Genomic DNA, 21,176 nt, shown 5'->3' on the forward strand with positions numbered 1-21,176 from the left:
TGGCATGCGCTCAATATAAAAACAAGTGGAGGTATAATGAAAGCATGTAAAGTGGAGGTTTCCTGTGTAGAACGGCCGGCGCTGCTAGAGGGCAGATGTTCTCTGGCTTGTAGGCTGCTGCGCATGCGCTGAAGAGGCGGCTTTCTTGTGTCAAAAAAAAAAAAAACGAGAATAAAAGGTGAGGCTGGCGGCCGGCGGCGGCTACACGGGCCACATGACGAGGTCTGGCGGGCCGGATTCGGCCCGCGGGCCTTGTGTTTGACACCCATGGCATAAGGAGTTGAAAAAGAGGATTATATATTCTTACGTAACAGCATATGTCGACATATTTGAAGAATATTCCCAATATTTACCTGTGGCTACGATGTTTTTTGTTATATTTGGCTGCTTAATTTGCTAAAAGACGCCATTCATCAATGTATGAGTGCACATTTATCAGTTAAATAGGGAAATACATAAGATAATGTATCATTTCGTCACAAAACACAAAATAATTATCTATAAATACTGATAAGATAGGCAACAAATAAATATGGATAAATACAGACAGAAAATATATACCAGAAAATCGGAAGCTATAATTATAGAGATGTTCCCTTCCTTACCTTGCCCACCTGGAAATATAAGTTTCTCATGGCTTTTACAAGACTCATTTTTACTACCTTACCAGGCTAGCCAACTACTGACAATGCATTAAGGGGAAAAAAAAGTGCCTAACAGCCATAGTACATTAAAAAAGAATTCCAGGCTATCTGGTGTGTACCTTGGCTTTAATAGTCCTTCTTTTTGTTCTATTGTAGTGTGAACTTTACAGTGATTGCTTGGCAGAGGACCTGCTGTTAGACATGTGATAAACATTTCCTTGCATTTTACTTCTATACAACTCCCTAAATAACACTTTGCTGTAGCAGGATCTACTGATGGTGGCAGTCGACCAGTTAAATATTCATATAACTTACCTCTTCAGAAAAATGTTCAAATAAGTGTATCCTAAAATGAAACCATTTTCTGTGCATAGACACCAGCCTATTGTGACTGCCCTCCCCAAAACAATTTCAATCAAGTGCGTACAATTTTAATAGTCTGCCTTTTCCATTTCGTTCCTCAGCCTATGGCTTCATGGAACCTCACTGATTGTTGCATGGACAATATGACCCCCCCACCCCCCCCTACACCTCTCCAGACCCAATATCATAATGGAAAATTATGGTGGGGGAGGGGGGTGGAGAATATAACAAGGGTCCATTGACAATCCCATATATCAGATATCCATAGGTACTTAGGCTGAATAGGGACCTCTGAAGGGTCTTCTAAAACCTAAATAGTACTTACACTTGTAGACCGGTTGAAAACTGTGCGCTCCTATTTTAAAATGTCTAATCACTCTTAACAAAATGGCTTAGTGCCACTGTTACTAATTGATTATTTATTCTCTTTATAGCGCTTGCCCTGGCCCCACTGCCTGGAGTGAAGGATTATGAAGTTGTGCGTCCACAGAAATTGTATTCCCGACACAGACGAGACACAAAGGTAAACAAGCATTTTCAATGCAATGGGGCTCGCATTTGTTCGGGTTAGAGCTATTAGCGTTGTAAAGCAAAAAAAAAAAAAAAAACTCAGTGCGATCGCGCTATGTCAAATGCAGCGCGATTGCTCTGCGTGGAAAATAAACAGATAAAGTAGTCCGGACTCCAGGCTGAAAACTTCAGGCCTCGTATGTTTTTGGTACTTTACCGGTGCTGTGTAGGTGGGCTAAACACCGGAAAAGGCATGACATATGCATGCCTTTCACAAATGAAAGCAAGCGGATTTTAAAAGGCAAGCCCACAAACCAATGTAAGTGACTGATGTGGCATGGGCGTGGTTTCAAGCCCAAAGAGAGATTACAGAATGGACGGAGCACTTTGTGCTCGCCCATAAAAATGAGTTCTGACAAGTTTTCATTGCTCACATTTGAATGGTCGAAACGTTCTCTGTGGCTTAGACCCACATGTACTAGTGCATTTTCCTTTAGACATAGAATGGGATAAACCTTCCGTACATCTGGCCCATTGTGCCTCAATTAGAGATTGGGGGACGGGTTACTGCATCACAAACGTGATGTGCATTCCACACACCGTATGTCAAGTGCATTATATACAGTGGCACTTGTAATATGGAGGACAGAATATCCATTGCAATTTGAGTATTGTATACACCAAGGTGTTAATAAATCCCTAAGAGTTGATAATCTCTTCCTGTTGTTTGTAAGTGTAAGGCCATCATTGATCATTTTTTATTAAGATAAATAGTGTTTTGGTTGAACAGTCTCGAGCAATATGCCTGCCTGCAATTCGTTTCCTGAAAAAGGTATTGGTCCTAAAACTGGACCACATAACAAAGGATGTGTAATACGCCAATCAAAATACATTACAGTTATTTATTTAGGTGGCAAAATATTCTTCACCAGGCGAGTCAAATGTTATATTGGCACATGCATACATATTACGCATGTACATATTTATCAAAGATAATGTCTTCCATTTTTTTGGAAGAGGAAGGACATTTTCTTACTCTGGTGTTACAAAACGGTATAGGTTTTTATGTTTTTTCACTTAAAATGTACACTAGATGCACTTTAAGATAATACCAATGTAAAGCTTGATTGACTGGACAAAGCATTCAAGATATAGGTTTACTTAATATGGTACCCCTACCTTGGGGCCCTATACCATGGCCTCTCTCTTCCTGGGTACTGCTTTAATGGGATGAGATGTGATCTGCCTATTGAAATGGGGATGTACATAATTCCTCATGTATTTGTAGTCTATCTTTTCAGCTACAAGTATAGCATTCTTGGGGAAATATTACCCCATCAGAAACCAGAATCCGAGGTTGGACCTCTGTGTTTCTTGCATGATCCTCCAAATCCAAATCAACAGTTCACAAGTCTGGACGTACTTCCCTTACTTTGTAGCCCTTCAAATCCATTCTTCTCCTTCTGATAAATTATTCTCCTCATGTGTACCGTTAGGGATCGAAGCTGTGAATGATGGGATTGTGCAGATGTATAGCAAACCAAAATTGCATGTAAATAACTCATCTGAATTAAATCGTTTTCAGGAAGTCTCTTAAAGATACATTGAACAACCATCCCTTTGGTAGGACAATGTTAGAAATCGCAGTTTCCAGTTGACTGAGGTATGCACTCTGCCCAAGTAGGGACCACAGTCCTAGTCAGGGTAAGTCACAACACAACCTAAATTATCCAGTGCTCACCCTCTGATAGCTTGGCACAGAGCAGGCAGGCTTAACTTAAAAGGCAATGTTTAAAGTATTTGTGTAATAACACATACAGTAACATAGTGAAAACACCACAAAAAGAATTTACAATACTTAGAAAAATAGATTATGATTTAATAAATAAGACAAAACCAAGATGGCAAAAATCCAATACTTAGATCCTTAGATTGTGCTTAGAAGTGCAAAGCGTCAACTGTGGTTATCTGGACGGGCTGGACTGGGATAGAGTCACAAGTTCAGGCCGACCGTGATGGAGCGCAGACCGGCTACAGGAACCCACTTAGGCCTGCTGAACAGGGTACCTTAAATCCTGGTGCGGGGTCTGCGCGGCATTGCTTTGCGAGACTTCACGCCGTCTGGTGTCCATTTTGAGAAGCTGTGCGGCGAGGCTTTGCAGGGCTTGGCATCGCCTTGCGGTTTGATCCTGGAGAGCTATGTGGCGGTGCTTGGTGTCTCTTTGCGTCAATCCTGGGGAGCTGTGCGGCAAGGCTTTTTGGCTTGGCATTGCTGGGCGTCAATTCTGATGGGCTGGCAGCTGCACAGCGATGCTTTGCGACACCTGGCGTTGAGTCCAGTGAGGCTGGCAGTGGCACAGCAAGGTTTTGTGAGGCTTTGTGTTGCTTTGCAGCAGTTCCGATGAACACTACAGAAGGTTGAACACCTTAGGCCCACTTCATGGGCAGGGCAGTCTCACAGCTTGTAGAGTCCATGTGCAGATAGTTCAAGCCTTTGATGTCCTTGAGACTAGGGAACAAGAGGCAAGCTAACAAGCCCTTGGAGATCACTTGTGGTGGGAAAGCAGAGTCCTTCCAGCAGAGTAGGGAACCAGTAGGCATCGGGGCCACAAGCAGAAAAGTTAAGGGCTTGGCAAAGGGTGTAAATGCTAAGTTGAGGTGGCAGTAAAACTGCACACATGGTCCTTGCAGTGGCAGGCCTGAGACATGGTTAAGGGGCTACTTATGTGGGTGCCACAATGCGTGCTGCAGGCCCACCTGTAGCATTTAATTTACAGGCCCTGGGCACATGTAGTGCACTTTACCACAGACATATGAGTAAATTAAATATGCCAGTTGGGTAGGAGCCAATATTACCATGTTTTAAGGAGAGAGCGCAAGCATGTTAGCAGTGGTAAAGTGCACTAAGTTCTAAATCCAGCAAAAATGAGGTCCAATATCATCATCATCATTGCCAACAAGCTCACCATGAAATTACAGATCAACACCATCTCCTCTGCCTGCTTCCTCACTTTGCGCATGCTACATCGGATATTCAAGTGGTTAGCCCTACACACGAGATGCACCATGACACAGACCCTCATCACCAGCTGACTGGACTATGCCAGTGCCCTCTACATAGGAATCACCACACACCTCCTACAGAGACTTCAGATCATACAGAACGCTGCAGCCAGACTCGTCCTTGGCCTTTCCCGATGAATCCATATCACACCCAACCTCAGGCAACTCCACTGGCTCCCTGTACAGAAGAGATGCCAATTCAAGCTGCTGACCCATGCACACCAGGCTCTACACAACCAAGGACCAATGTTCATTAACCAGTGCTTGAACTTCCACCGACTGTGGAAGACTACACTCTGCCTCCCTTTCACTTGCCCATACTCCCCACATCTACTGAAGCAGAAGTGGAGGACGCTCCTTCTCTCACATCGCAGCAAAAATCTGGAACAGCCTCTCTACTCACCTCCACACCATCACCTCACTTCTGGAATTTGTAATGGCCCTCAAAACCTGACTGTTTAAATAAGCCTCCAGGACATGCAAGCACCTGGATACCCTCTTGGGTGATTAGCCGCACTTTATAAATCCTGATTGTGTGATTGAGAGAAAGAGGAGGAGGAAGGCAAAACGTCTGGGGATGACCATGTAGAAGGGGCCATTTCCAACAGACAAGAAATGTACAGAACAATGAGGTAACAATTTAACTCCTTTTTTTAACTCATCAATGTTTCAAAAGCTTTGCAGCTGTTAATTTTTTAACGCAAGAATTGTTTTCCTCATATTGGTTATTACAACAGTTCTTAACTTTTTGACATCTGGTCCCTCCCCCCCACTGAATCACTACTAGAAGCTGGGTACTCTGGCCTGAGTAGTTTCTCTGATTTTAACATTAAAACCAAACACACAAATAAAGAAATACATAAACATCAAACAAATACTCAAATTGTGAAATATTTTATGAATGTACAAAACAAAAAAACAAATTTTTTATGGGTAGGTTGAAGCTTTTCAAAACTGTTTTATTTCTAAAAGATGAAGTAACGTGCTATACGCTCGCATATCACTTTCTTTTTTGCTCTCCTTTGATGGGCACATATCAGTTGTTCACTGAGGCCACCAATCGTCAACATTTAGTTCATTTTGGTCTACTTGTACTTTTCCTACACGTGAAGCTAAGGATATCAACTTTATTTGTAGCCTCAAATTTCTAATTCCAACACATTTACAGAGCTTCTCTAACATTTTCAATTTTGCATTTTTGTATTTGTATAATTTATCAATCTGCTATTAATATTTTGGGTCTGATTTAGAACTTGAAGGAATGGGGGACTCAGTCACAATGATGATGCATATCCTATCCACTGAAATCTCAATTCCATGGGATGTAATGGGATCTTAACAGCCGTGGAGCCCCCTAATAAGTGTTGTGGGACACAAGTTATGCGCCACTATTTTACTGAATTATAGCTATATGTATGTAACTGGATCATTTGCTAGTTTTTTTTTCTGTCAAAACCTTTGTCTTTTTTATGATGTATAAGTAATTTACGTCTGAAATTGCAGGAACAAGCACACTTTATCACAATACAGCATTGTGAATCCGATCAAATTGTCGTAACTACTGATTCTTTTCCCCTATTGCATGCAAATGTATATCCTAGGACTAAAATATACATAGTTTGAAGCATACCAGTTACAGTACTGTAGGGACCAGGGTTGCTACATTTTGTATTTGATGTTCTATAGAAAGTAAAGTTGAATGAATGAACAATGCAAAATATTGTATTTTATTATTGTTGCATATCTGTTTAACATTATAACAAAAGAAGGCCTGGTTGTACTTTTATCAAAAAGCACAGAAATATTATTGATTCTATTTCCAACAGCACAAAGGATAATGTGGATTATCGCAATGCATTGTTGTATTCTCTATCCCATCATAACATTACTGACTAGAGTTATTGCCATATTGTCAAATATTCTTATTGGTTGGTCATATCTCAATGTTCGAAAAAAAAGGTAATTAAGTAAAGAGCATATTGCATGGTTATGTTAGAGGTTCCACATTTCCCTTGTGTTTCATATGTAGACATAAAATTGTAAAGGTGCCAATGTCGTGTGAAAACTAATGTTCAAATTATTATTTTTAAAAATGATTCCCACGTTAGCATAGTTTTTGGGTTAAGCCTATATGGACCTGGAAAAATATGTTTCATCCTACTCCGTAAATAATCTTCAATACATTTTCTGCAGGCAAAATATCCAGATGAAGTGCATTATGGTTTTAAATTAAAAGGTGAAGACGTGGAGGTGCATCTTAAAAGAAATGAGTGAGTATTTTGTACTAGTTTTGCATTATCTTCAACTCTGTGAAACGCTGTGGGACATTCTAATCTATGCTGTGTTTTAAATATTTCACTATTGGTGACAATGCATTAGTGTGACATTTGAGGAGACCAAACAACATACCTCTTCTAGCGTTGAACAAAATTGAACGTTTTGGTCACTCTTTTAATGACCAATTATATTTCCATAGAGGAACATTTTGTCACTTGAGAGAATAAAATTTGCTCACCAGCGATGGTCACTTACTACCTTGATGATGGTCATTAGCCCTCCATGTTATGTTTTGTCATTGCTAATAGTCTAGTGACCTCAAAGGTGATGGTCATTCATTCTCATGTGATGCTCACTACTACTAACCAGTCACTTGCTAATTCAGCACGTGTCCCATAGAGATACAATGAAGGTGTTGAATGACTTAATGATTGGCAATACTTAACTAGCCTCAAAAGTTCTCTTTGTGTTTCTACAAGCTCAGCTTGAAAATTAAATGTGTTTACATGTGCCCACTCCTTTTAAAACCTCAAAAAACCAAATGAATAGGAGAAAGTATTTTTAAAAGGAAAAAAAATATATATATATTTTTTTTTATTTTTAAATTCATGATAACTAAATTTGGTAAAAGATTTTTTTCAGTGCTAATCATGATTTCAGTTCCAGGGCCTGTTGGCGTGAGAGAAATCATGCAGGCGTATGCCCCATCTTACACACTGTAGATTGGGCTACTTAATCGAAACAAAATCCTTTGAAACTGGACTTAAAGCTTTCATTGCCCACCACTAAGTTTCAAACTTGATCATTTTGTGTGAGTGTGTATCCAAGCATTATTGGAGAAAGGATGCTTTTACAACTTTTGATTGCAGTTATTTCAAAGAAAGCATGTGATATTCTCACAGTTTGCTTCCTCTTTATGCCTGGTTGGTTGCTGGAGATCGGCAAATGTTTCTGTACATTTTCTGATCACATGGTAGATTATCAGATATTAATATGTGGTGACAAGCCCAACCATTACCGTTGATAAACATGTATCAATATAATTTACAAAAGCTACAATAATGGATCTAAGTCGGCAACTTCACGTTGGTGGGGGTCAAATTTAATAATGGTGAGCAAAGGGGGGGGGTCATTGAAGGACATACTGCTGGGCTAACCACAGGAACAGTTGTAAGTTCAAACGGTTTCTCATAGGCTTTGCCTAACTTCTGTAATGAAGTGAGGGAGTGATGTTGTGATATAAACATCTACAGGACTCAAGGTGGATTCCTATTTTTTTTATTTTTTTTATTACAGCTCCATACACGGTACACCTGCGACTTCGCTCTTCCCCTTGCCGCTGTCGTATTACGAATTCCCTGCCTCATCACATTCCATGCTCACAATATATGTACTCTATCTTGTGCTGGGTTGGATCATGGAATGTGATCACTATAAACCCATTATAACACATTCCCCCTTCATCAAATTAACCCAAAAAAAATAATTTAATGCCATTAGATTTTACTACAAGAATATTTATACATATATAACCTCAAAATGTGTTCCATCCAACTCTACTAATTGACACAAAATACTCTAAAACAGTTTAACTATGGTGCTCCGTAACAATTTACAAATCTTTTTGGTTTGGTGATAATTCTTCCAATCCTTCCTGTTTTGATGGAACCTTCATCAACCCTATTCTTATTTACAATAATTGCTGTACTGTCCCTTTCTCTTACTCTTCTGGCATAATTATCTTCTCCTCTTCCTTATGTGTGCTGGTAATTATCTACGTCTTCCTTCTCATCATCTATCCAATCATATTTACAAACATCTTCTTCAATCTGTTCAGACATTCCACACTTTGCAATTCAGCTCATACGCCACACTTTCCCATCACTCAATTCAACTGAGTTGTCGAACATTTTACAAATTTTCAGTGGCTCACAAAATCTGCAACCCTTTTGCACCTTTTTGCCTTTTTTGTACTTTCACCCAATCCCCACATTTCAATCTGAATTCTTTAGTACCAAACTTACGATCATACCATGTTTTGTATGCCTGCTGTGCTTTTGAAATTTTTCATCTAACCTGTTTGGGTGACTATTCCAGCTGCTTAGCAGATGGCGACCAGCAGACATCTTTACTTATGGCTTCATGGCCTCTCATCAATGAAAATGGGCTGTTCCCAGTTATACTACCAGGTGTAATTCCATATGCCCATATCAATTTCAATATCCCATTTTCCCTTTTTACCGTGCTACTTTTGGCCAACTGAACTTTCCTATAATAACTTTATTAAATCATTCAACCAGACCATTTTCTTCTGGGTGATATACTGAAGTGATTCTGCGAGTAACTCAGTTTGTGTTCAATATTTCCTTGAACTTTTCTGAACAAACTTGTGGTCCATTGTCTGTTATTATGTATTTTGGTAACCCTTCCCTCATAAAAATGCTATCCAAAATGTGAGAACCTTTTTAACAGTCAGCTTTATGGCCAATTTTGATATCTGCCCATTTCAAGAAATGATCCACAAGCACTAAAGTGTATATTTACTCACATCATCGGACTCCATTTAATCCCATGATATGTTAGGACACTGCATGGGACTCAAAGGAGGTTTTAATGTTGTAAGGCATTTGTCAAAATTAATGCATTCCACACATTCTTGGATTAATACTTCCATTTGTTTATCTATACCAGGTCACCATTATTTACATGTTATCCTTTCTTTCATTTTCAACACTCCAAGGTGACCCTCATGTCCCAATTTAAGATTTTTTTTCCTAAGTTTTACTGGTGGTGTAACCTTGCCACCTCTTACCAGTCTGTCATCTTCTACACTTAATTTATTTCTCACCTCCCAGTGTGCTTTTTAGTCTCTAAGTAGCTTTCTCTTGTTTGGCCAACCTTCACTAACCTGTTTTATTATAATATTCAAAGTGTTGTCATTATCATAATTTTCTTTCCTTTCTGACAGTGTAATACCACCCAAACCACTATCAAATAGCCCTGCCACATAGCCGTCATCACACACCTCTTCATCTTCTTTTCCAATTGGCAAAGGCATTTGGCTAAGAAAATCTGGAACCCTATTCTTCACTCCTGGCCAATAATGGACATCATACATATAATCCAACAATATAACTGACCATCTAGTTAATCTTCGTGAAGCATTCTGTAATCCTGTAGTTGTAAAAATTGTAGTCAAAGGTTTATAACACTATCTTAATAATAATTTAAAACCCCACACATATTGTCGGAAATCATTTAAAACCTACGCATAGACCAATGTCTCCCATTCTGTAACAGAATACCTCTCCTCAGCTGACGTTAAGGATCAAGAGGCAAATGTGACTACCCATTGTTCTGTCCTTCATCACATCGCGTTAGGACTGCCCCAAGACCTTTATTACTAGCATTGGTCCTAAGTATGCATTTGCATTTGGGATCAAAGACCTTGAGGAATGGTGCTTTGCAAAGATTATTGTTCCAGTTAATAAATGCCTCTTCACACTCCTCTGACCACTCTAATTTGATATTGTTTTTAAGTAATTGACGTATGGGGTAGGTTTTCTCAGAAAAAATCCTTATAAATTTGGAATAAAATTCTGTCAATCCTAAGAAGGCTCTTAAATCAACTTTACATGTTGGATTTGGGGCTTTTTTAATCGCTTCAATTAGTTCTATCTTGGGTTTTATACCCTTCTTAATTATGTTGTGTCCTAAATATACTACTTCTTCCTGTGAACATTTATATTTACTAAACTCAACTGTTAACCACTTGCTTTTAAGAACACCTAGTACTTTTTTCAATCTGTCATCATGTTCTTTTTTATCTTTTCCAACTACCAGGATATCGTCCTGAAAAAATGTAACCCCATGGATATATTTGAAGGTATCGATCATAACTCTTTGAAACAGCACAGTGGCTGATGCCAAACCAAATGGGACCCTGATAAACTGGAAACCATCAAAAGGTGTTTTTTTTGCTGTCCTGGTGTAACAGAACCTTATAGTACACTGATCTGAGATCCAATGTTGAAAACAACCATGCGCCATTGGTGGCAGCAAACATCTAATTTAGTCTAATGGATATTGATCTATTAAGCTATTTTTATAAAGTTCCCTGAAATCCACACATAACCTGACTTTGCCAGTAGGTCTTCTTACTACCACCAATGGCGATACCCATTCCATTGATTATACCTGTTCAATTATATCCTCTTTTACCACTTTTTCCCAATCTTGTTGAACTTCTTTTTGTATAGAAAAAGGAATATGTACAACTTTGTGCACACATTGGACTGCACCTTCTTTTAGTTTGATTTCATGCTCAAAATCATTTAGTAGTCTAACCTTCCCCGAAAACACCTCAGGAAACTAATCTAATAATTTGTTAGCCTCCTGTTCATTATGTATCATCAATAAGGTTCCTGACAGTTGGGATTCAGGATAATTTTCAATTCTCCCTGATCTGCCCATCCAAGACCTGAGGGCCACTTTCCAGATACATACAATTTACACTTCACTCTCCTTTCTTTGAATCAAAATTCCAATTCACTATAACCTAAGAATTCAGTTCTATCACCAGTGTAACTTTTAGGAATAACATCCACTTTATTAAGAAAAGGGCCCACTTTATCTTTGAACTGATCTTTCCAGATGTCTTTATTCACTATTGAAAAAGGTGATCCAGAATCCACCATAACATTAATATTTGCCTCATCCATGCTCACTTCACACATGGGTTTATATATACAGTTACCCTACTATATCAAACTGAATAGGAAAATTGAGAATTAACAGATCCTGTTAAAAGTTTCTGATTCATACCTGTTTGTGACACGAGAAAGCTGTGTCGGCCAGGGTTGTGAATAGTATTAACTGTCAAACCAAAGCTGTGCGGGTCAGCATATAACAGATCGACCACCCAACTACTCTAATTTGTCTTTTCCAACTTTAGTAATTTGTCTAGTAATGGTGTGCATATACCCAGTGGAATTCCACATTTGGATAAGCACTATAAATAAAGGTGTGCCTATCACTGTGCGCAATTAACATCCTTTTAGATGCTTCCTAGAACTGACTGCCGTTGAGTCTTCTTTCTGTAGGCAGTAGACTTTGTATTTGTGAAGTATTAGCGTGCTGGCACGTTTCTTTCTATAACCGTTTGCCCACGGTGGTATCCTTTCAGAGGGAAGCCTCACAGCAGTGAGCTTGTGGCAGAGAAGCTTGTGACAGTATGCACGCATCTGGTGGGGGCCTGCTTACACACTGAACCCTGCGATGGTGCAGGGCAGACCCAAAACATCTATACTACCCACACAATCGGGCCACGTACACATTCTGTCACACAGGCGTTCACCAACGCTTATCCGTGCACCAAACAGTACTGTACAGGATGTCAGTTTCTCTCCACATATTCCCCTTCGTAGTCCAGCCTTGTTTTGTACCACGATAGAGCTGCAACCGTCTTTGTTGCCAGGCCTGGTGTGGTATAAACAGCCACAGGACTCAAAGTGGGTTGGTATTTCTTTATTACAGCTCCATGCACTGTACATCTCCGACTTCGCTCTTCCCCCTCGCCGCTGTTGCATTACGAATTCCCTGCCTCATCACATTCCATGGTCTCAACACACATATTCTCTTGCGCCGTGTTGGATCATGGAATGTGATCATTATACAGCCCATTATAACAAGTAAATGCACTTGTCCAGTTAACAGCAAAGGTGGCCCGTACTTGTTGTTGTAGGGTGTTTGGGCTTCCCTGCTTTGGCCTCTGGTGAGGCATGTAGAGGGCTTCAGTGTCTAAATAGTTGCACTACGTGACTAAGCCTGGGACACTTTGGCGAGGTCAGCAGTCCTATGGCAGGCCACAAAATGTTCAGCTGGGTCACCAGGCTTTTTTTCTGGAAGGGAATGGAGCAGCACTCGGTGAAGTGTTCTGAAAGCACCAACAGCAATAGGGTCTCCACGCCCAGGCCCAAAGGTGTTTAACACACTAGAGGGAAGATCACACTTGAGTGTCCAAATTGAAGTTGTCGAGTTGTATCTGCCACCAATCAGTCTATAAATCCTCAGACTGGATGTTCAGCTGCACTTGTAGTGTTCACAAAGCACTAGCTTTGTCACATATTCTAATGATAGTTAATATGAGCACATCTTTCTGCAACGCAGAACACTAAAATCCCAATATTAAAAAGCATAACATAAATGAAGAAACTTAATATACAGAGAGAGTCCAATATGTTCCTTACTTTGTTATAACTCTTACACAAGAAAAGCTATAATTCTACTCCAAATCAGGGCTTTGGAAAAGGAGAGCAGTGGGGGCTGTCCCTTTCAGACAAAAGGTGTCAAGACCAACTGGGGGTCTCCTCTCAATATATACTAAACTGTTGCTCCTGCAGAGTTTCAGTTTGAAATTCGAGGAGTCTCTTAGGATCAAGAAGATACACAAACAGTTGCAAAAAAGTGCAAAGACTGGGAGACTTGCAAGAATTATGGGAAAAGGGTGGCAATGGTACATGCTGCACACATTACCAGGGACATTTGACCTTACCCTTACAGTACTTGAATTTTAGTCCAGGCGCGGCATTACAAATGCAGCACATTTTCTGCTTGCACCTCACCCCTAGGGCAGCACTATTGAGTAAAATATGGAACAGCTTTGAAGCAGCTGCTCTGTGTTTAACTGTGCAGGCGGCATCCCACCTACAATTTTAGAAGGGGCCTACACTTTTAGCCATTATGGTCCACCCTTGCGGGCAGATGCCGGTAGTGACTGCACCCGCATGCCAGGGAATGTCTAGAGGCTCTAATAGAACCCCTTTACTTCCTTCAGAGGGCTTCCATCAGGGTGTGCACTGACAGTGCGCCAGCTTTTTTTGCCGCACTGTTGGTGCACCTCTTGAAAGCTTCTTTGCTTTTGCACGGTGCAGGCTCAGAGGCAAAGAGATTGCCTCATTTGCATGAGGTCACGCCGGCGCTATCTGTATTATAGAAGGGGTGTCACAAGCATCTGCAGCCCCTTCTGTAATACCACAATGCCCTAGGGGCACGCAAAGCAGGCACAAACTCCTGTTGTGCCACCCAGAGCACTTAGTTTATTATGGCCCCCTGGTCTGTTTGGGTACTTATGAACTTCGCTGACCTGCTGAAATTTACATATGCTTTGTGGAATGAGTAAAACCTATAAATTAAAGTCCTGGCCTGCCATTATTCCACTAAACGCATCTTGGCTTCAACGTGGCAAAATAGAGTTGATCAGAATTTTAGTGGATGTTCCAACCCATTCCATAATGAAAGGTCGAACCGGAAACCACTTTTGAACTAGACGCATAGCAAGCAATAGCACTCGGCAGAAACTTTAAGGGGATGTGTTTGGTGGAACTGTCAGTGTTGGACATTTGTAGGTATGACGCACCAATAAAGGCATATCTTGCACATTCTTGACATGTTCTTTCAGGAGCACAGGCATGCCTTAACTACTACTGAGCAGTTGTAAGATCTGCCAAAAACCAGTGATTGACAACTACCAATTATTATCACTCTAAGTATCATGCTATGTAAAACTACCTTGACAGAGCTGAATTAATAATTTTGGAGCGTGCCGCATCTAATTCCGAAATAGTGTCACAGGAACAAGGATGAAAGAAATGTAAACGTCTTAAATAAAGCCACGTGTTTGCTTTTTTTTTAATCTATCTATCTAACTATCTTTCCCGTTTGGCCGGGTTTGCTTATTTGTATTTTCAGTTGTCATACAGCACCTTTGTCATCTGTTCAACCCTGTTTCCCGAAGGTAATGTAGAATACCATCTTGCAAATCTCTGAGCTAGCGCTCCAAGAACTTGTCAGCACTTGCTGGTAATGCCACTCTAGAATTGGCTGCTACAAATACGTATATTGGAAATCTGTAAGAGGCACTTAATCCCGGCTGTCCAGCAGCATTTCACTGCAGGAAGAAAAACCACAAAATTAATCGGTTTAGCAGTGGGACTAAAATAAATACCTACTGCTGAGGGTGCATAGGCTTGTGTTCTCACCAGACAACTGGGGGGGGGGGGGGAGATGCAGTTTGTTTTCGCAATAGTTCTTTTTTAAACTGAAATCTATTTATTTTAAGACTTTTACTAACCAGGAGTTTAATAACATTTTTTGAATGGAAACGCATGTTTTCTGTTTTTGTTATGGATTCTGTTGCCGAGGATTTGTTAAGTGTGCCAATTAATGTCCTAATCTTTTAAACCCTTGTGCACATCATGAAATGTAAAACAACTACAATGCCAATTCACCTTAAGACCACTTTTAGAACTTGCACCTGCTCCAGTTGCTCGGATGTCAACTGCTTTACGTTGTTAATGAAATACAAAAGCTGATGTTATTAGTTCTCACCTAATACAGTGCACGCGCTGTCTTTTTTAGACATATTGGTAGCTTACTGTGGGTTTAGAGGCCAATCATTGCTTCCCATTGGTTGACTTCGCTGCCCCACTCATTTGCTTGCTCCTTATTTATTAGCATATGTGGGCTTTCCTTTCTCTTCTTGAATTTATCTCCCCTGGAGCATGGAGGCATTATTTTGTCAGTTGCTGTGTTTTTTTTTTTTTGTGTAAGCACTCTACAAGAGTGCATGTGTTTCCCAACTGCCTCCCTCATGATCCTCTTCTCCCCACTCTCCCGTATTTGCCTTCTCTCCTTTGTGTTTTCTCAGTGCTGGCTCCACAGGTCTTTCATTTGATCTACTCACCTGCACCCACCATGTTGCCTTCACCTACAGGTGCCCCATGTTGCTTCCACCTCCCCAGCCATGCCCCTAGTGTTGCTTTTGCCCCCTGTCCCTCATGTTGCCTTTGTTCTCCTCCCATCACCTGTGTTGCTTCCGTTCCCTGTGTTTTCATTGAGTTTCTTCCCATGACCCACTTAAAAAAAAAAAAAAAAAAAAAAAAAAAAACATTTCAACAACAATTGTTCATAAATAACGTGAGAAATAAATGTTCATTTTAGTTATGAATTGCAACCTTTCAGTTGTCAAATGTTAATTCCTTTGCAGTGCTATTTTTTTTTTAAAATGGTTTCCTTTCATCAGCGTGACATCACATGAATTGTCTTTTTTGATGTGTGAAATATTATTTGTCCCGCAATTGAGTTCTTGGGTTGAAAAATGTCTTTCATTTAAGGTTTTAAGTGGGATGTGACCTTTTTATTCTGCTGAATTAAGCTTCTTTTCTTTTTAGAGGGTTTGTTGACTGAATTGTGAAAGAACTGTTCATTTTTCATTGACTATTGTGACATAAGTGAAATAACAGGATTCACAAAAGTGATTTGTTGATTAATAGCAAAGCCCTTGTATGAGATCCTTACATAAATATCTGTATTCACCTGGAGAGGTATCCTATATATAAAATATGATATTTCTAGTTAAATCATTGTTTCTGCAGGAAATGTCTTTTTTGTTTTGCTAATAACTCTGGTGCTACCGCAAAAACTACTGAACGGAATTGGCCTGATTTGTCAGGCAGACGGTTCTTGGTCGAGAAAGCATGCTTTTCTGATTTGGTGTAAAACTATTCTGGTGAGCCAGCAGGGGCCACAGGGGCTCCTCCGCAGCTCAAATATAATGTAGTGCTTTGTGGGTACACGGGTGGACACTGGGGCACCGACCTGAGGCCCAAGGAATGGGGTCCCCAGGACTGGAAAGGCTCGGGGAAGGGGGTGCTGAATGGCCTCTTTCCACTTATTAATTTATTTTTTAAAAGGCTGTTGGTGATTGGGCCCCAGGGCCCTTACTGGTTCAGGAGGTGAGCAGCTCACCCCATCCCATGTATTTAAAAAAAAAAAAGAGTTCTGGGTAGGCACTAGGACACTCAAAGTTTAAAAACAAAAAGTAAATGATAAATGAGTGCCAACCATAACTGGTAAATTTCAGTTTTTTTTTATTTATTTTTTATTTGAAAACGTTACATTATCACAGAAATTTTAAGTGTTACTAATTGTTATCCTTAGATATATCTAGAGATTCATGTCCTGTTATCTTCCACCAAGCTAAAACTTTTGTGTTTTTAATATGTATGTATGTGTGTATATATATATATATATATATATATATATTTTTTTTTTTTTTTTTTTTTTATTTAGCAAATTTTTTTTAGATCGTTGAATAGGTCAGTTGAGGTTCTTTTAAAGCATATTTAATGTAATGAGGCCCTAAATGATGGATGAATACAGATAAAGTTTGGCAGAGGGGATTACTCTGTCAAAAACATGACAGATATCCATTCCGCCGTTTTATAAGTTCCTTAGAAGATAATGGAACTTGTAATATGGCGGCCGGGATGTCTGTTACGTTTGTGATGGATTAATCCCCTCCCCCCAAACTCCTAATGAGTCCCTTAATGTTTATTCTGCTTTAGGAACAAAGAAATGTGTTCTCTCCAGTTTGCTAAACATACCTTTTATTTTACTGGTTTAAATGATTTGGTTTAAAAACACTTGGAGCTGCTCAAGCTGTGAGTGATAGTGCGCTCAGAATTCGATTTTTTGCCCAAACTCTAATCATCGTTACTACATTATAAGAACACATGATAGAGTGCTGCACTAAAACAGAGGGTGCCTGATAACTCCCTCCATGGGTTGGATCTAGGCTGGAAGCAGCAATACCTTGCAGGGCAGGTGCGACATGCTGCTTGAGAAGCCACTCTACACCACAGCACTCTATATCACTGGACTCTTCTCTGCACTTTATGCCACTGCACTCTGTGCCACTCAACTCTACTCTGCGTCACTGTCCTCTCCGCCACTGTACTCCACATCACTACTCTGCGCCACTGCCCTCTACTATGCACCACTCTAACCTGCGCCACTGCATTCTACAACAGTGTTTTGTATGCTGCTGAATTCAGTGCCACTGCACTCTGCCACTATACTCTGCAACACTCTATGGCAATGCACTCTACACCAGTCCACTCTACTCCATGCTACTCTACCCATCTCCACATTGCCACTCCAATACGCAACACTCTCTGCCACTCCACTTTACAGCACTCTACCCCACTATTCACCATTCCACTCTATAACACTCTACATGACTCTCCCCCATGCCACTTTTAGCCATGCTGAATAGCAGCCATGCTGGTGTGCAGCATGGCTAAAACACATTGGCGAAGCTAATACCTCTTGCATAGGTGAGACCTTTTTTCTTTGCCAGTGCTCGTTTTATACTCCTGCTGCAGCGAGGCCCAATTCACATGGCCAGAGAAACATCAGATGCATTGTACATGGCACTAGTGGTGCAGAGATTGGAACCTGGAAGCAATATGCCTTGTGCAAAGTGCTGATCCAGCAAAGCAGGTCAATATCTAGCTCATCTGAAGGAAGGTGGCATCCTCACTTCTTCTAGATGGTGGCTTTAACTTTTCGTGGGTATAGCCTGGCCCATTAGTGGGGACTTTTAGACCCACAGGCTATCCCGTTCAGCACCTGGGCAAACGTTGTGTGTAATATTTTAGAACACAATTATTTTGCAGTTCCATGCATTAATACACTTTAAAGAAACAGTAGTCAGTGTATGAATATTAATGTAACACCAACTCTGCATACTTCCCAGGCTACAGATTGGTCCGGTGCTCAGTCTGGCAAACACCAGAACACACTAAGCGCTACACAGTAGAACTGGAAATTGAGTGGCTTAGGAGCTCTAACAGACTACCATAAGTACCTAAATTCTGCATTTGGTAGCCTTGCCCCTCTTAAAGCAAGATCTAAAATTTTGTTTAGCTCTCATTCTCCTTGTTACACTACTGACCTGAGACCAGAAAAAATCCTCCTGTAAAAAGATGGAGAGAAGATGGTGTCAGACTAAAAATCAAATTGACAAAGTAGCTAGAAAAACCCACATCATCAATCATATTGGTCAATCTGGCAATTCACCCAAAGAATTATTAAAGCCCTTAACGATTTTGTCAAACCTCAAGCCTACTCTCTGGTAATTCAGGCCTCACAAGAATTATGTAATTCTCTTGCACATATTTGTCAAAGATGAAATACATTTATCAGAACTTCCCCGGCCCTCCTGACCAGTTTGACGAAGTGCCAAACCGCAACTCTTCCCCCCCCCTCACCCCCAAAACTGTTTGCGGCCCAAGGATTACGACGCAACATTCCAACCAGATTGCAACTGCCCCATCTCGCTGCTTTTGAGCAAGCTGCAGGAAGGCCTAATAGGCTGAAAGTCGTTTATCATGAGGAGAATAAAATCCTGGATCCCTCATAATCAGGGTTCAGATCCTCCCATAGCACTGCTTTAATTGTGCTCACTGACTCTAAGACTCTCTTGATGCTGGTACTCCATCTATGCTAGTCCTGTTGGACCTGTCCAGAGCTTTTGACACTGTGTCCCATACTAGGCTGCATGAGATAGGCATCTGTTGGACAGTTCTGCAGTGGTTCCAAGACTTCCTAAATAACTGAACACAAACTATTTCTCTTGGTGCATTCAAGTCATGCACTATGCTGATTGACAAGGGGGTCCCGCAGGGTTCATGTTTAAGTACCACTTTTTAACATATATGGGGCCTCCTGGCACAAGATCGTTAAATCATTTGGATGGGAAATACTGTAATATGCAGATGACCCACAGCTTGTCACCTCCTTTGAGAAAGACCTGGGCAAAGTAAAGGATTGTTTCTCCAACGGCATGAAAGCAATTGCAGAATGGATGACAAAAATCTGCTTGCATTTAACCGCTGACAAAACCGAAAACCTGCTGTTTGGCAAGGCCCAACAACTCTGGTCTCCTGAATGGTGGCTTCCAGAATTATGTACAGCTCCCACTCCCAGGCAGGTAGTCAAGAATCTTGGTGTTAAAATGGATCAATCCTTATCTATTTAAGAATAAGTTATAGCCACAGCTGGCATGTACGTCAAAACAATGCACCTGTTGAGGAAAGCATTTCCTTTTCTTCCTCTCTCTACTAGGAAAACTCAAGACTGAGCACTAATTATTAGCAAACTAGGTTATGGAAATGCACTACTTGCTTCAGCAAATGAGACACTAATGCCCAAACAGCAATTAGTCCAAAACCGAGCAGCACGGCTTGTTTGTAATCTCCATTCCAGCCCTGCTCCTCTGCCTCTCTTGCAAGCCTTCCACTAGCTGCCAGATGGGAAAAGATCAATTTTCAAAATCTGTTGTGTGAGGTGCCTCACACACACACACCTTTAATGGCGAAAGGTCCCAGCTACTTCATCAGAAGCTCCGATACTACAGCCCAGCCAAGGATCTTAAATCGATGGACAAGCCTTAATCACCATCCCCATATCAGATTGACAAGGTGCAGAGGCAGGTCTTTTTCTTACTTGGCCCCTCCCTTTTGGAATGACTTGCCTTACAACATCCGCACAATGAATTTCAGGAAACTGCTCAAGACAGCTTTATTTTAACTAGTTCTACTCTGCCTGCGTTCTGTCTACAGTACCTAGATACCCCAGCAAGGGTGATTTGTGCGCTTTATTAATTTAACATAACATCACTGCCAGGGATGGCATAAGAGTAGTTTGTGAAATTGAACAGCATATTGCTGCAGGGAGGGAGCTAGTAACTGAACCTACTTCAGAAGAGACTGCAAGAGCAGATCATGGCTGTGAATATAGTCTAAATGCTGCAGAGGGGATGGTAAGGAAATTAAATATAGAGATAAAGAGCAATTGAACACTGGACAGAGGTGTACAGGAGGAGCAGAGTTAACCACTTCATGATGGTTGTCAGGGAGAATGACGTCATCAAGGAGACAAACCTTATGAAACTGAAAGGTCACTGATCAGAGCCAGAAATGTTTATATTGGGGAGATGTCCTGCTGAGCTCCAAGAGGAATGTTAATTATTGTTATACCACAGGAGTGATGAAACCATAGCCGTGGGTGAAACTTGATGGCATTAATTGTTCACTCAGACTGTCTCAGATGGAGAGGAGGGAACTGGACTTTATCAGAATTGGATTTGATTACTGTAAAGGAGGGCACCAGAAACTTCTCCCGGGCTGAATTACTTCAAAGTGGGCAACTGCGCAGTGTTGGGTATGTGAACATCCTCTAATCACTTCTGCAGAATGTTTTGTAATTGAACATCTGATTACTGCAGCAGAGAAGGTACACCGAGCACAGCATCAGCACTCTTCATCACAGGAGGGCATCATGATGGCAGTAGTGTTCAACTTCTTCATCCTTACTGTTAGAAATGGGGTCTCTAATTGACAGAGGTATACCCCCTTGTCCAAGTAGGGAGCACAATTCTAGTCCGGTAAAGTCACACACAATCAAAATTATCCT

General features: G+C 40.8%; 1 protein-coding gene across 2 annotated transcripts in view; it reads left to right on the forward strand.

Moving 5' to 3' along the window:
* The window catches only part of LOC138265938 (zinc metalloproteinase-disintegrin-like VLAIP-B), a 206,638-nt gene that overhangs the window by 41,252 nt on the left and 144,210 nt on the right, over positions 1-21,176 (forward strand). For both annotated transcript variants that reach the window (XM_069214137.1, XM_069214136.1), the window contains exons 2-3: positions 1,442-1,530; positions 6,774-6,850. In XM_069214137.1, the coding sequence (XP_069070238.1) occupies positions 1,442-1,530; positions 6,774-6,850 (166 nt within the window). The remainder of the gene's footprint in view (positions 1-1,441; positions 1,531-6,773; positions 6,851-21,176) is intronic.

The sequence above is a fragment of the Pleurodeles waltl genome, chromosome 11 (genome assembly GCF_031143425.1).
Source record: "Pleurodeles waltl isolate 20211129_DDA chromosome 11, aPleWal1.hap1.20221129, whole genome shotgun sequence".
In the NCBI taxonomy this organism is placed as follows: Eukaryota; Metazoa; Chordata; class Amphibia; order Caudata; family Salamandridae; genus Pleurodeles; species Pleurodeles waltl.